At 45.7% G+C, this 15,498-nt stretch overlaps 1 protein-coding gene across 4 annotated transcripts in view; it reads left to right on the forward strand.

Moving 5' to 3' along the window:
- The window catches only part of CAPN11 (calpain 11), a 32,328-nt gene extending 17,289 nt beyond the window's left edge, over positions 1-15,039 (forward strand). For all 4 annotated transcript variants that reach the window (XM_060272932.1, XM_060272930.1, XM_060272933.1 and 1 more), the window contains 16 exons: positions 718-801; positions 881-966; positions 1,788-1,862; positions 2,195-2,355; positions 3,596-3,765; positions 3,860-3,871; positions 4,334-4,545; positions 4,989-5,028; positions 6,007-6,072; positions 7,035-7,092; positions 7,192-7,256; positions 8,451-8,519; positions 8,753-8,831; positions 9,486-9,602; positions 10,987-11,045; positions 11,779-15,039. In XM_060272932.1, the coding sequence (XP_060128915.1) occupies positions 718-801; positions 881-966; positions 1,788-1,862; positions 2,195-2,355; positions 3,596-3,765; positions 3,860-3,871; positions 4,334-4,545; positions 4,989-5,028; positions 6,007-6,072; positions 7,035-7,092; positions 7,192-7,256; positions 8,451-8,519; positions 8,753-8,831; positions 9,486-9,602; positions 10,987-11,045; positions 11,779-11,805 (1,380 nt within the window). In that variant the 3' untranslated portion in view covers positions 11,806-15,039. The remainder of the gene's footprint in view (positions 1-717; positions 802-880; positions 967-1,787; positions 1,863-2,194; positions 2,356-3,595; positions 3,766-3,859; positions 3,872-4,333; positions 4,546-4,988; positions 5,029-6,006; positions 6,073-7,034; positions 7,093-7,191; positions 7,257-8,450; positions 8,520-8,752; positions 8,832-9,485; positions 9,603-10,986; positions 11,046-11,778) is intronic.
- The last annotated feature ends 459 nt before the right edge of the window (positions 15,040-15,498 follow it).

The following is a 15,498-nucleotide window of genomic DNA, read 5'->3' on the forward strand; positions in this document are numbered from 1 at the left end:
AGAACTAATCTGTACGTTATCAGTGTGTTTACTTTTCACAGTTTGTGTATTCTGAGTAATACAAGTGGCCAGTTAGTGAATAGCTTGCAGTTAATCTATGGAATAGCTTTATGTTGTAAAACAGGGATGGGTGAAGCTGTGGCCCTCCAGATAATGTTGATTTCCAATTCCCATCAGGCCAGCCGGTGTGGCCAGTGATGATGGGAGTTTTAGTCCCAACAAGAACTGGAGGGCTGGAGGTTCCCCATCCCTGCTATAGAATGTTGCCTTCAAATGTGAAAAGCTGGTCTTCTCTTGTTGAAAAAGTAAAAAAATAACCCTGGATGTGGTCAGCACTCCCAGTGGTGTTTCACCCAAAGTTCTCTGTCAAGTTTCCAAATAACAGTTTTCCAGAAGTCAAAGCCTATACCCACTAAAGGGCCCTTTTCCTATGGAACCTATGGAAAGTGAGCACCTCTTGATGCAGATGCTGTAATGCCCACAGCCTTACTGCACAACTTTTGCATCCTTCTGAAATAAACAGACTTGTAAGAGTTCACAGCCTCTTCAACACTGTGAATGAACTTTTCACTTAGGGAACTAGGATATACAGGAACCAACACCAAGTTATGAACTGCTGCTGGTACATTGTGTTTAGCAGCCATTTTAGTCCATCACCTGTTGGAGAGAGGGGAGGGTTAAGTCTTTTGACCAGTGCCATATATCATCTCTCTACAGATCACAAGTGCATTTGACATGGAAGCCGTTACCTTCAAGAAACTGGTGAAGGGTCATGCCTATAGCGTCACAGGATTGAAGAATGTGAGTTTCTCTTCAAGGGGCTGTGGGGACCAATTCAAGGGCTTGTGTGTCGGTTGTCTTAATACCTTAACTTTGACAGGTGGACTATCGTGGCCGGGAGGAAGCGCTCATTCGCATAAGGAATCCCTGGGGTCAAGTTGAGTGGACTGGAGCCTGGAGTGATAGGTGGGTTGGACATGTTCCTGCAGTGACATTCTTCTTCTCTGGTGATCACTCGTAGCCGAGTAAGATTGTCTTCCATAAGACAATTCCATTAGAATTGACTGGAAGCAGCTCTCCAGGGTTTCAGACAGGAATTGAACTTGGGACTTTTTGAATGCAAAGCATGGGCTCTACCCTTTGCTGATCCCAGATAAAACTGGAAGGAGCAACATGTCACTAAAATTCTATTCAATATTGATCCAGAGTAGATGCCAATGTATAGTTAGCAGAGTAAAAACTTAATAACGTTGCAGGATTCTCAAAAAAATAGACCAGAGGCAATTGTATTTCATCCAGCAGAGCTTTATTGCTACTGAAGGCAAATGAGCATAATGGTCACAAATCCAATACGTTCAGGATTGGCACTGTCCATAAGAAATCCAGTTGCAGCAGACTTAACTTAAACTTACGATAACTTACAATAAGTCTAAACCTTAACACTAAGCATACTGTGTACAGAACACCACACCAGAAGGAAAAGAGATAGAAAAAGTAATTGAAACCCAGGCTCCTTCTGGCCTCTTATTATAGTCAGCATGACCTTGAAGAAGAGATAACAGAACCAGTTTAAGCCAGCTGTACTCGGTTTCTCTGAAGGAATAACCCAAACATCATGAACCTTCTGCTTGTTTCTTTCACACAGAGAAGCTTCAAGAACCCACTTGAATTAATTAGAATAGGAAAGATCTCTACACATCAGATCAATACTTTCTGCACTAAGAAATGCAAACTGACATAACATGGGGAGGACACAAAGCATAACTGTCTTTCTGTTGCTGTCTTAGCTCTTCTGAGTGGAACGAAGTAGACCCTGATCAGAGGGAAGAACTGCAGCTGAAAATGGAAGATGGTGAATTCTGGTGAGTTCTGAGACTTGTGGCACTGTTTGTTCCTGGTGTGTACACACAGAGAGACATGCAGATACCCCCAATAATTCCTTATTCTGCAGTGGGATATGCAGAAGTGTTTGATGCCAATTAATTGCCTCTTTTTTAAAAAAACAACAAAACACACAGAACAAAACACCCTTGGCTCCTTTCTGTTTGTACCCCAAAGTTGTTTAAAGAGTAGGTGTGGAAAGTGTGATTTCTTTTGGCTTCAAGGTTCTTTAAGCATTTGAGTGACATTGCACTTGCCCTGCCTGATTCCCCTCTCTGCTCTGTGACTTCAACATACCTTTTTGTCCCTGCAGGATGTCTTTTCGAGACTTTTTACGTGAGTTTTCCAGGCTGGAGATCTGCAACCTCACCCCCGATGCTCTGACCAAGGATGACATGAGCAGATGGCACACCACCCTGTTTGAGGGCACCTGGCGCCGAGGCAGTACAGCAGGAGGCTGCAGGAACCACCCAGGTAACAGCTGCCGCCTATTCTTTGTCCATCCTCTTTGGTGGTGATGGACTAGTAAAGTGACTCCCACATTCTGCAGAGGTGTGATATATAAATTAACCATCCTGGAGCCTCTGCTTGAGCCACGATCTGTTGCCTGATGTGCCTCCTCTCTGAATGCCTTAGTTGTGGAAAACCAAGCTTTTTCTGATGATGCAATAGGTGGCCTTGGGGAAAACCACTGGTGGGGCTACTTCTAACATGCAGCTAGACACATTATTGTCAACCACAACAAAATCTGTGCAGTGTGAAAAGTTGTTATGCGGTTGGGCATATGGGATTTCGGAAGGAACCACATAGTTTCTTAAAAAAGGAAATAGATGAGGAAAGATAGGAAGAAGTAGGAAATCAGGATGAATACTGGTTGCTTTCAAACCTTGATAACCTTGTAGTATATTATGGGGCTAGTTACTTGACTAGTCAGAGGCTTTGATTGACTCGTAGCAAACTCAAACAGTTAATCTAGGTATACAGTCACTACACACCAATACAAAACAAACACAAGATTGTGCAGTGATCCTTCCTCTCACATTATACTGAGCTTGCTAAAATTTATTTCATCTTGAGATGAGGTGGGGACTCAGCTTCATAGTTATGCTTTGTGGGGGACAGGAGTCTCAGTACCCAAGTACAGTCGTACCTCGGGTTGCGAACACCTCGGGTTACGAACAACCCGGGTTACGAACTTCGCAAACCCGGAAGTATTTTCGTCGTGCGCGCGTGCGCAGAAGCGCCACGCGCCTTTGCGCTGCACAAAGCGTGAAAATAGCGCTTTGCGCATGCGCAAAACGGCGGTTCGGGCCCTTTTTGGGTTACGAACTTTTTGGGTTACGAACTGCGACCCGGAACGGATCGCGTTCGTAACCCAAGGTACCACTGTATAGTTTAAGGAAGGGAGATAATCTCTTCCCCAAAATAATTGAGGGGGCATCCCTTGCTCTCCCATTATATTGAGGGCACATCTGTTTTTCTTGCTCCCTCACTGTCTTTTTCATTTCGCACATTTATTTCTTCCTCTGTTGTTGTTTTATTCCTCCCTGCCTCTTTGTTAATTCTTACTTTTCTCTTCTGTCTTCCATGTTCATTCTTTCACTTACAAAGAGGTTGGGTGTGGACAGTGGCCTGACTGCTTGTGCCGTAGGGGAGAAAAGCTTAGACCAAACCCTGCTGCACAGTGTCACCATCTTCCCCCTCCCCCTTGCAGCTACATTCTGGATTAACCCCCAGTTCAAAATCAAGCTCTTGGAAGAGGACGATGACCCAGACGACAATGAATTGGCTTGCAGCTTCTTAGTGGCCTTGATGCAAAAGAACCGGCGGAAAGCACGTCGAGCTGGGGAAGACATGCACACCATTGGCTTTGCAGTCTATGAGGTAATCCCATGTGGCTTCCTGGTGTGCCCTTTTGAGCATCATCACTTAATAGGAGCGCATTCCTAACTTTTGCCTGTTTTCTCTCTGTGTGCAGGTTCCTGAGGAGGTATGCCCTGAGCCACCAAAACCCCATTACTGAATTGTGTGTAAGAATGAAATGGGTTGAGCCACAGAATGCTGTTCCCTATCCTGGATGGAATCTGAAACGTGTGCCTTCCTCCTGCTTGATGCAAACAGAGACCCATAATGTTGTGCACAGCTCTTGGGTGGCTGCAGACCAAATGGTCCAGGCTGTATAGGTTCTAAGCCAAAAAGGGGGGTCCAGTTCTGCACTGGATGCATCAACAAATTAAGCAAAATCAGTAAATGTGTGGTGGTTGTATGGTTTTAGATGGGTTTGCCAGATGCCTTCGCAAGGCTTTAAAGTGGGATTGTAGTGCTTTAAATGCATGGTGTGAGTGTATGTTACTAGATATGCATGTGATGCCTAGGCCATTGTCATCAGATGAAGGAGGGGGCTGCCCCTTTGCTGAGCTGTACAATATACCTGATCTGTTTCCTGTCCCAGAACCAGGGCTGCCAGAGTATTCACCTGAAGAAGGAATTCTTCCTGAGGAACCAGTCTCGGGCGCGCTCAGAGACCTTCATCAACCTGCGGGAGGTGAGCAACCACATCCGCCTGCCCCCTGGCGAGTACATCATCGTGCCCTCCACCTTTGAGCCTCACCAGGAAGCAGACTTCATCCTGCGCGTCTTCACGGAGAAGCAGTCAGACACACAGTGAGTCCATGCCCTTGCTGTGAGCTACTATAATCTCCCAGGTCTCTGTAAGGGATGTATGAGCTTTCCTTGGGACTCAGCTGCCTTTCTGTAAATTAGCTTGGATGCCAGTTGACTTTTGGGGAGTTAAGAAAAGGAAGGCACTGAGCAGCAGAAGATATTCATCTGAGCTCTAGATGTTGGACAAAAGACTCAAAAGCTAGTTGAGGAATAGACCTGACTTGTATTCCACCCAATGTCTTTATCCTCACAGTGGCTTTCCATGTTTTGCTGCCTGAGTGAGCTGCACAGTAAACTTCCAGATACATCCATTGGGACTGCTCTCTTGAATGGGGGACAGTCAAAGTGGAGTTGTGTCCTACCATATCTCTTGGCCTTCTGCCAGGCCCTCCTTCATCTTCTCAGAACTAGAGGCTTTGCTAACAGTGTTCTTTCTTCTCCAGGGAGCTGGATGAGGAGATCAGCGCAGATCTGCCTAATGAGGTAACACTCCAACCCCAAGACGGGCAGTTTTAAGTGTCAAACCTCCATCTTTTTAAATTCTGACTTATTTATGAGAGCATGTGTGTGTGTGTGTGTGTGTGTGTGTGTGTGTGTGTGTGTGTTTGTGTGTGTATTCTGCACTTTTCACTGTATCTGGGTCTTAAAGCAGCTTACAAAAACTGAAAACAATGCCGTGTACAAAATTTAAAACATCAAAGATGATAATACCGAAACAAGTATTCATGGTGTGAATGCCTCCTGGAACAAAATGTTTCTAACCAAGTGTGTGAAGCTTAGCAGGGACAATGCCTATCTGATTTCTAGTGGGAGGGAGTTCCATAGAGTTGGGCTCACTACATTCAAGGCACGACTCCAGTGTTGGATTCGGAGCTGGGAGAGCAGGGTTCGAATCCCCACTTGGCCGTGAAACTCACTGGGTGACTTTTCAGCCTACCCCACAAGGTGGTTGTGGGGATTAAATGAGGGGAGGGCGAGCGATGTATGCCACCTTGAGCGCCAAAGTTGGGCTAGGAAAGCAATAAATAAATAATACTTTGGTCCATGGGGGATGATCTCTGTAATTGGCTTGGGACATAAAGGGGCAAGGCGGTATCCTGGGCCTTAGTTGCTCAGGGCTTCGTATGCCAGTACGAATATAGTCTTGGGTTACTGTATAAATCGCCTGCACATAATAAAATACTGCATTGAGCATTTGGCTGATGTCCCTTCACGCCAATGTACCTCCTTCTTAAAGCTATGTTTTGAATCATCCTTTTTGGTTAAAACAGGATGGGATGAAGCATGGAGAATTAAGGGAAGGGAGAGAGCCAGCTGCTGGAAAGTGTGAAGATGAAACCCCATAGCATTTAATGATGGAGTGTGTGAGAGGCTGTCAGTGGTTTTTGAAGATAGCTAGAGGGAAAATTAGGTAGTCAGAGCAGTGCTTCACCTGCTGGTCCTGGTTTTTTGTTTCCTCAGGAAGAGGTATCTGAGGATGACGTGGACGAAAACTTCAAGAACATGTTCCGGCAGCTTGCAGGAGAGGTAGGTACTGTGACTCAGCAATCCTGTGAGATTCTTCCCCCTTCAGTTGTTGTGTGCAACGAGCAGGTAAAGTAGCGCCAGTGGCTTTGACAATGTGGAAGTGAGAAGGTTTCGAAGGAGCCTGTCCACCATGGAAAGAGGACTTCACTTGGATCAGGGGCCTCTCTGAGGAATGCCCCAAAGTCACCTTCCTTCAACCTCATCTCCTCACAGGGCTATTGTGGGGATAAAACAAGGGTGACAGAGGCATGCACATAGAGCTTGGAGAATGGAGGGGAAGTTGAGGGGAAGCACAATAGATAAATATAATTGAACAGAAACATGCCTGTGATCTCTGAAGGAAGATGGCAATGGTTCATTGGAATATGAGTTTGAGGCTGCAGGGCTCATAGTCCGGACAAATTTCCATGACTACTTCAGTGACTTGGCCTTCCTCAGTGTTATCCAGAACCATCCCTTAATACTAGGGATGCTTGAAGAATTTAGTTTCTGAATTCTGATACAAATGGACCTGGGACTGAGTTACAAATCAGAAAGCAATTGCCTTTCTGATTTCACACTATTCTGAATTTTGTGGTGCCATTCTTGGCTCAAAAAACATATACAAAAACATGTAAATAAATCTGTTTTTTATATTTAGAAACCCATTTATTGATGCAAAATGCATTTTAATACGTATCTTGGAATAAAATACGTATTTAACTATTATTTTTGCTGCAGATTTAAAAAAAAACAGAATTGCAGATTGGTGTGGAAACAGGGCACAGTGCACTTATGAATAGACATGTATGTGAATTCAACATGGTTTGTAGATAGAGTGATCCATTCATCCCTATGCATTGACAGGCTGCCCAGGGTGGGATCAGTGCCTGAGGAGTTAGGAGTGAGCTGCTTTTGGACCCCTGAAATCTCTGAGCCATGAAATGCTCGGCTAATGATCTGCCTTCTCTCCCTTCCTCCAGGACATGGAAATCAGCGTCTTTGAGCTCCGAACCATTCTGAACAGAGTCATTGCCAGACGTAAGTGCTTCTTATTCAGACTCCTGGCCTATGCTGTGGGTATCTCTGAACATTCCACACAAGTGTAATGACAGTGTGTCTCTTTCCTCCCTCGGCCAGACAAAGATCTGAAGACGGATGGGTTCAGCATGGATTCTTGCCGTAACATGGTCAACCTGATGGATGTATCCTTTCTGCTGAGAAGCGAGAAATGGGGAGGGTTATCTTGGTCAAAGAAAGTGGGGCAAGGATACAGATCTGCTCATAGCATAGAAATACGGGCAAAGGTAGTTTTGCAAGAGAGAGAGGAATGTTCTTGTATGAAGCTTAATATCCGAAACCTACTGACCAAGTTTGCACATCACAATAAGCTGTAGTTAATGGTTATCCCTGACTTCATGTAAGTCTGCACCAGGGATCATGCTTCCTTTCATTCCCCAAAACCCAAGATTTGTGCCTAGCTTACTGATTTGGAAATACTGTACCTCACTCCATAAGATGTACCTGGCCATAAGACACACTTAGTTTTCAGAGGAGGAAAGGGGGAACGCCCCGTTTTGGGGGGGGGGATCAGCTCACAGTTGTGCAGCTTCTTTTGCAAAGAGGAAAAGGCCCATTTTTTTTAAAGGATCAGTGCAAAGTTGTTGAGTTTACTTTCCAAAGGGAAAAAATTCTGTTCAACTCACAGTTCTGCAGCTTCTGATAATCTAATCAGCCAGATAATCCAATCAGCCAGCCACATGTTGCTGAGGAAACAAACGGCCTCCCTCTGCAGAACATTCAACAATGGAGGCCTGGGCAAGGAGGTGGGGCCGGAAGGGAGCTAGCTTCCCTTATCTCCCTCCCAGATCTCTTGCAATCAGCTGCTGAGTGGCTTCCTCTTTCCCTCTTGTTAGCCTTTTACTCTTTCTTTTAAAAAAAAAGAAGAAGCACGATTTGCTTTTCGTCCCTGGGCAATGTGGCTCCAGGGACCACGCATTCGCTCCATAAGACACACAGACATTTCCCCTTACTTTTAAGGAGGAAAAAAGTGCGTCTTATGGAGTGTCTTATGTAGTTGTGCATACCTTTCCCTGCTATTCTTGCTTAAATAGAGTGTTCCACTCAATTGTACAGAGCAGTGCAGAAGTGCAGCCGCTCCAAGGTGGCAGATGTGTGGCACTGATAACTGCAAAAGCATTGGGCTGTCTTGTGTCCAACTGGAAGACCAAGGGTGGGTGAGGTAAACCTGGAATCCAGCTCTGTTTCTATCTTCTGCCATGTTGAGCAGTTAATGAGCTTACACCTTCCTCCTCTGTTCAACTCCCTCCCCAATACTTTGGGATTAGAAGTCCTTCTTTTTGCACTAAATGTCTTCCCTTGACTCTTCTGCTCTTCAGAAAGATGGCAGTGCTCGTCTGGGCCTTGTGGAGTTTCAGATTTTGTGGAACAAGATTAGGACTTGGCTGGTAAGAGAAGCAGACTTGGCTTTTGTGTTGGTTGTGTGTGTGTGTGTGTGTGTGTGTGAGAGAGAGAGAGAGAGAGAGAGAGAGAGAGAGAGAGAGAGAGAGAGAGAGAGAGAGAGAGAGAGAGAGTTGTGCTCAACAGAACCTTCAGTGGGAGGAAGGGGCTTAAGGATGGCAAGGGAGTGTGTGTGGAGGAAGCAAAACCTCAGCATCATCTTCTTTCTCTATTATGACAGAATGTCTTTCGCCAGCATGACCTGGACAAGTCAGGCACTATGAGCTCTTATGAGATGCGTCTGGCTTTGGAAACATGTGGTAAGCATGGAAGGGGATGTTTCCAAACACTTTGCTGGTGGGTTGTTGGGGTCCTTATCGGCTGCAGGCCCTGATATATTTACTGTGCAATTAATCTATACCAGTCTCATACTATAGCATTATTTTCTAATTGCTATCCAGGGCTTTTTTGCCGGGGGTGGGCAGAATTAATTTCTCATAATCTGAACACAGAACCACTAAATAATGCCATCTGAGGAGGAGGGATGGTCCTTCTTCTCAGACTTCCTGTGTGGAAGCAGTTCGGCCTTTAGTTTCTAGTGCCATACCCTTCCTGTAACAACTTTGGAGTGGGCAGCGTTCATTAGAACTGCACGTGGGAAGAAAAAAATATTCTGTGACTTGAGAGTGAAAATTCTCCTTCAGCATTCTTTTTTGAAAAAAAAAATTCAGGAAGGACATTTGACAACATCTGTGTGGTAAAAATAGGCGCAATCTTAGACCAATACAATCAGCCAAAGATGGTAACTGTGCCATATTCTCTTCACAAGCCAAGTTTTCAAACTCTTCACCCAGGGGTGCAGTAAATATTGAACTGTTTTTTCTGGCCTTGACTCTTATGCTGAATCTCATTAAGGCAGAGAAGGCCTCAGTTTCTTTCAAGCTGGTTAAACACTCTCATTTCTACCTTTTTAGGCTTCAAACTGGACAACAAGTTGCACCAAGTGGTGGTAGCACGTTATGCCGACGAGTCACTGGGCGTGGACTTTGATAACTTTGTCTGTTGCTTAGTCAAGTTGGAGACAATGTTCAGTAAGTGGTTCTGGAGCTGGGCCTGAGAAGGGAGCCATCTCCCTGGGCAGTCTGCCCAACAGCGTGTAGGAACATGCCTTTAGGCCTGAAGTGCACACACTCGTATTTCTCTATTGGTGGCAGATGGTTGTGTAAAACAGCTATCCCAGACAAACTACTCTTGGGGTGTAGGTAATGGCTACACGGTTAAAAAGGTAAAGGGACCCCTGACCATTAGGTCCAGTCGTGACCGACTCTGGGGTTGCGCGCTCATCTCGCATTATTGGCCGAGGGAGCCGGTGTATAGCTTCCAGGTCATGTGGCCAGCATGACAAAGCTGCTTCTGGCAAACCAGAGCAGCACATGGAAACACCATTTACCTTCCCGCTGTATCGGTTCCTATTTATCTACTTGCATTTTGACGTGCTTTCGAACTGCTAGGTTGGCAGGAGCTGGGACCAAGCAACGGGAGCTCACCCTGTCACAGGGATTCGAACCGCCGACCTTCTGATCAGCAAGCCCTAGGCTCAGTGGTTTAACCACAGCGCCACCTGGGTCCCCGGCTACACGGTTATCACTCCTTATTAATTTCAGCTGGGTTTCTCCTTGAGAGAAAAGGGGAGGAAGTAGCTCCCTCCAGCCAGGCTGCTGCTTGTGGTAGGCCTTAGATATACCAGCCTTTCAAGTTTCATCAGAAAGTTATCACTTTCCTCTGGTGATGGTTATTTTGACTCAGAGGGGACATAACCCCCCCCCACACACACACACACTTGGCTTGTCAGTGTTTCTGCTGTAATAGACATTCTGCCAACAGTGAGGATCAATTTGAGCCCCTCATGGCTTTTGAAGTGTGATGGTGTTTCGCCTAAGGATGTAACATATCCTGGTTTCTGGTATACAACAGATTCTCAGTGTACCACCTCCTTGCCAGGTTTTGAAGGGCAAGTCTCCTTTTGACAGGGTTTAGGTAGGAACATTATAAGTCAGGATCCAAGAGCCACGTATAGCTCACCGCTATGACAAGAAGGATATTTTAACTATGGCCAGCAGGCCACCAACTGAATGCCTCAAGACAAATCAACAGGCAAGGAAATGTTTTGAGTAGGCATTTTTAATATTCATTGTGCCTACAAGCCATTGAACATCAGTTCAGTGCTTACTGGATTTAGCTGAGGCCCAATTCCAGGCATCATTGGACAGGCCATTTTGGAAGTGGTGGTCTGCCTGTGGAGCTCCATCCCTAGATATGTTTATATAGTGCCTACTTGTTTTGTATTTTAAACATCAATTTAAAAGGATCTGGATTGCTCCAGCCTTTGTTTGTAAGTTTTCTTAGGGACCAACAGATGGAACAGAAGTCCTTTTAGTGACTGATCACCTTGTGTTTTCTCTTAAAACTCTGTAGGATTCTTCAATAGCTTTGATCCCGAAGGCAGTGGGAGTGCTGTGATGAACCTTGGCGAGGTAAGAAAACTGAGGCAGAACTTGAAAGGTGACAGAAAGTGTGTTCACAATATTGTAGCCCTGCTGTCCCTTTCGGAGCTCCTGTCATGCATTAAATGTGCGGAGGGCACTTAATTGATTGCACGAAACTATTCATTGGAAAGCTTGGCCATTGAGAAATTGGAAGGGATGAGAAGGTCGACAGCAGAAGGCTAGACAGGGAGAAGTGGCAGGAATGAAGCCAGGGAATGAAGAGGAATAGCCCATGTTTTTGCCATGTTCTGTGAAGAGAACCATTGTGTTTTGGTGATGGGTTGAAAATGGAGAGTAAAGGAGGAAGAGAAGATAAAGGTCCAAGGCCTCGTGCCTGGTTAGTTTGGTGGCAAAGTGAGGCGCTAGTCTCAGACAGCTAATAAATGTAGGGAGGCAGTGGAGGCCGCTCCCTGGCTGTTCCTGCTGTGTCCCTTAGCTATGTCCTTCTGCTGCAAGCTTGTTCTGCAACTCCTCATCTAGTCTATTGTCCTCAGACGTGGTGGAGGACAGTATTAAAGTATGATTCAACTGCCAATCCAGTAGAGTTCATTGGGAAGGGTACATCTTGTCCTTTGCCTCAGGTAGCCAAATAACTTGGGCCACTCCTGAGTCAGATTGAGGTAGCGCGGGGGGGGGGGGGGGGAGAGGTTTATGGCCCAGTTCTGCATCTACCTTTTGGGCCCTCACAAGTGCATTCATTCTTGCTTTCCTTCCCTCACAGTGGCTGATGTTCACAATGTGCGGCTAAAGAAGAGACAGGCATTTGCTGAGACGACCCTCTTGGACTGGGCTGCCCCAAGTGCCTCCCTTACATCAGGCTGACTGACCAAGGATGGCCCATTATCCCCAATTCTTCCTCTCACCTCCTCATTCCCAAGCTCAGAGCCTGCTTCCTTTTCCCCCCTCCATGAAATAGACACAGCCGGTACCCTGTGATTTAAGCTCCCTTACGTCACTTAATTAGGGGGATCAAAAAGCTCTTCTATGGGAGCTGGGCAGAGAAGGAACAGCTCTTATCCTGCTGGGAGTGTGGCTTGTGGTAACAGCAGCACTTAGGCCATCAGGGGGAAGTGAGAGAAGCGCATGGGTGCATGTTGGGCCATTGCATGCAGACATTAGTGTAGCCATATCCTTTGCCAGGAGGGGCCTGCCTTCACAGTTATCAAAAGGAGGCAGGGGTGGGGTTGTGTTGCTTCTTCTCAAAGGTTGGCCTCTCCCTACTCACTGGCCACTGGCAATTTGGATCTTGCACGGAAATCTTGCTTGTTCTCTCACCGCTCTGAGCATTGCAAGATCCCCTGCTCTGCTTTTCTCCAGTAAAATCGGTGGCAGGATGGAAAGGGACCTGTGTCCTTAATTTAACTCTCGAAGAGTTTTCTGAAGTGATGGCATGGCCTCCAGAGCTGCTGCCAGAAGGGTGGTGAAGTCAGTGATTTGCCAAGACCAATAACAGGCCCCACTGCCCACAAGTGCCACCATTCTCGATTTGCACAGAACATCCATAAAAGTTGGAGGCACAGGGACATAGGAAACTGCCTTGGTCCATCTAGTTCAGCATTTCTACACTAACTGGCAGAGTGGCTCTCCAGGTATATTCTCACTTTTACTAGGAGATGCTGGGGATTGCACCTGACACTTTCTGCATGCAAAGCAGACACTGTCTACCACTGAACTGCAGCAGTTTGGCATTAGTGGGAGAGAGTTATCTCTTTGCACGCTAATCTCTTCTGAGTTAAGAACTGCACTGCAGCCTCCTTGATCCTTGCATGCACACTGGTGAAAGAAGAGGGCTTTGGATAACTTCACCTTTCTTCAGGTACCCAAAGCATCAGAGTTCTTTCATTGTTAGGACTCAGTACTCAGAATAAGTAATTCACACTTTTAAAAGCCAAATTTTCAAAACGAGAAAACACCACAACTGTGGCAATGCTTTCAATCTCATTGTTACATGTTTGCGCAGGAACCCTTTTTGAAAAGCAAAACCAAAGCATTCAAGAGTTGGGGAGGACCCCGCAGGCTGCTTCAAGTGTCACATGAACTTTATGCAGTATCCCTAATAGGTGAAAGGATCCAGAAGTTAAGAATGAAGGATTCTGGCTCCTTGCACCTGATGGGTTAGTGACAGCTGGGAGCACCCGACACGGCTTTGTTGCTGGATTTGTAAGCACAGGCTTGCCTAATCATTGCAACCCTTGTGGAAGCACTCTGACAATAGTTTTAAAACCGTATAATAAATACACAGGTTAGCCTAAGCAAAGGGTGAAGTCCCTTGTTCTGGGGACTGTTCCCATGCCTGCCTCTGACTTGATCTGTGGCCTTGGCCAAGTCCTTTTTATGCTTTTAGCTTTTCCCTTCTTCTGAGTGGAAAAATAGATACAAATAGGGGAGTGTGTTGCTCTTAGATTGCTCATTAATGCTAATGGCTACAGTGTAGTTGCCTCTTTCATTCTTATACCTCTCCATCGGTTTCCTGTGGTGAGGACAAACATCCCTACTCAATTGCAGTTCCAGCCCTCTGCAAGCCTTTCAGCCTAGCACTGTAGGCAGCCTGAGGGAGGGTTGGTTTCTACTGCGACGTGTTCCCAAAATGGCTGCCTCTCTTTGGATTTACTAGAACAGAACAACTGCCAGCCTTCGGTGCTACTTTAGCATGGATCAGAATCTCCACTCCCCATTAAAAACATCACTGAGAAAAGTGGGGTGTAGCAGAGTCCTAATATATCAAAGCTGTATGAGATGGGGAAAGGGGAGGTCTTAAAAGCCACCTGAATTATTGGTTGATACACAAACATTGCAGTTGCCTCATTTTGATGTCAGTTGTAATACCTGATGCTAGTGGTAGGGAGATTATTCTTTGGATTGCACCTGTAATAGGTAGCACTTGGCCCAAGTCATATCTCATGTCTGGCTCCTGAAAAGGGTTCTGAATTTGGTGTCCTGAGCTAAACTGGGCAGATTAAGAAAATATGAGTCTGCTTTGCATAAATTCTGTTTCTGAGGCTGAGATTTTGAGAGGGCTAGTTTGCCCCGGTAAGGTCGGAGGCAAAAGCTGCAAATAAAACAAAACATGGATGTGAGGGTTTTGTGCAGCTATTCATGGCTGAGGTCAAATACCTCTAAGAGCAGGATACAGAGGCTGAAGGCATAAGGGTTAGAAGCCCTACTCTGCCACCTCCATGTGCAGGCTTCTCCAAATACTGCCCATGCACTCCCAAGTTAATCTCTCCCCATCTCTCTTTCAAATTTGCCAAAGTAAACTGAAAATGTTTTGGATGCCAAATTCCCATGTTGCATTCTGCACTTGTCTAGCCCTTAGTCATGCTGCTTAATTCTTCACCCATTTAAGAATGTAAAATGGGAGTTTTCTGAAGGGTACATTCAAGCCAGCTACGCACAACCCAAGCCACTTAATGGAAAGGAGATGCTTAGGTGAGAAGCAGCCAAATTAGATTTTTCAAAAAGGAACAGTAGTGAGTTCAGATTCTACAGCAAGCATAAGCAAACTCGGCCCTCCAGATGTTTTGGGACTACAACTCCCATCATCCCTAGTTAACAGGACCAGTGGTCAGTGATGATGGGAGTTGTAGCCCCAAAATCTCTGGAGAGCCGAGTTTGCCTGTGCCTGAATCTACAGGTCTTCCATGTACTCTCATTCTTTCCTTTCTATATCATACTCTTCACTCCCATGAGGGCATTTCCAGCTTCTGGGTCTTTTCTTCCCTCCATTGTGAGGAACCCACATGCGGCATATCCTCCTGCCCCATCACAGAGCCCAAACCCCTTCATAGCCCCTGTCTATATCCAGGCTGCTCATGCCCTTAGTGCTTTGTTGCAGGGACCCACAACCACCTGCTGCCTTAGAATTCCTGCAGAACTTGGCTGCGATTATAACCACTTCAGCTCAGAGAGCAGAGCTGCCTCCTCAGTCTGATTTGCAACATATGTGAAATAATAAATAGATATATATATATATATCAAACTATGTATGTGTGGCTGTTGGTATGATTTTAAAAAAAAACTATTGGGGGCAAATTCACGTACTAGGAGTCATTTGAAAGGGAAGCTTTCAAACATCTATGGAATACACACACCATACAATGCAATATTGTATTGCCCTGCTTGCATTGCTAACCACCACTTCTCTCCAAAGCGGAATCTCCATAATTTGGTAAGCCTGGTTGGCTTCATCTCCAGTTCCCCCATCATCATCATCATCATCATTTGCTGCTGCTGCTGCTGCTGCTGCTGCTGCTGCTGTGAGAGTCCAGTGTATAATCACACTTTAGTTTGCAGCAGCACCTGTCTGGATAAGCAAACTGCAGCATGACACCATTCTGACATTTTTATTACATGTATATAGAAAATGTTGATCTTCACACATTAACCAACAGAAAAATAAATATATGCCTGCAGGCCAAACTTCAATAAACTTCAGGTTTCC

This window comes from Zootoca vivipara, chromosome 3 (genome assembly GCF_963506605.1).
Source record: "Zootoca vivipara chromosome 3, rZooViv1.1, whole genome shotgun sequence".
NCBI classification, from domain to species: domain Eukaryota; kingdom Metazoa; phylum Chordata; class Lepidosauria; order Squamata; family Lacertidae; genus Zootoca; species Zootoca vivipara.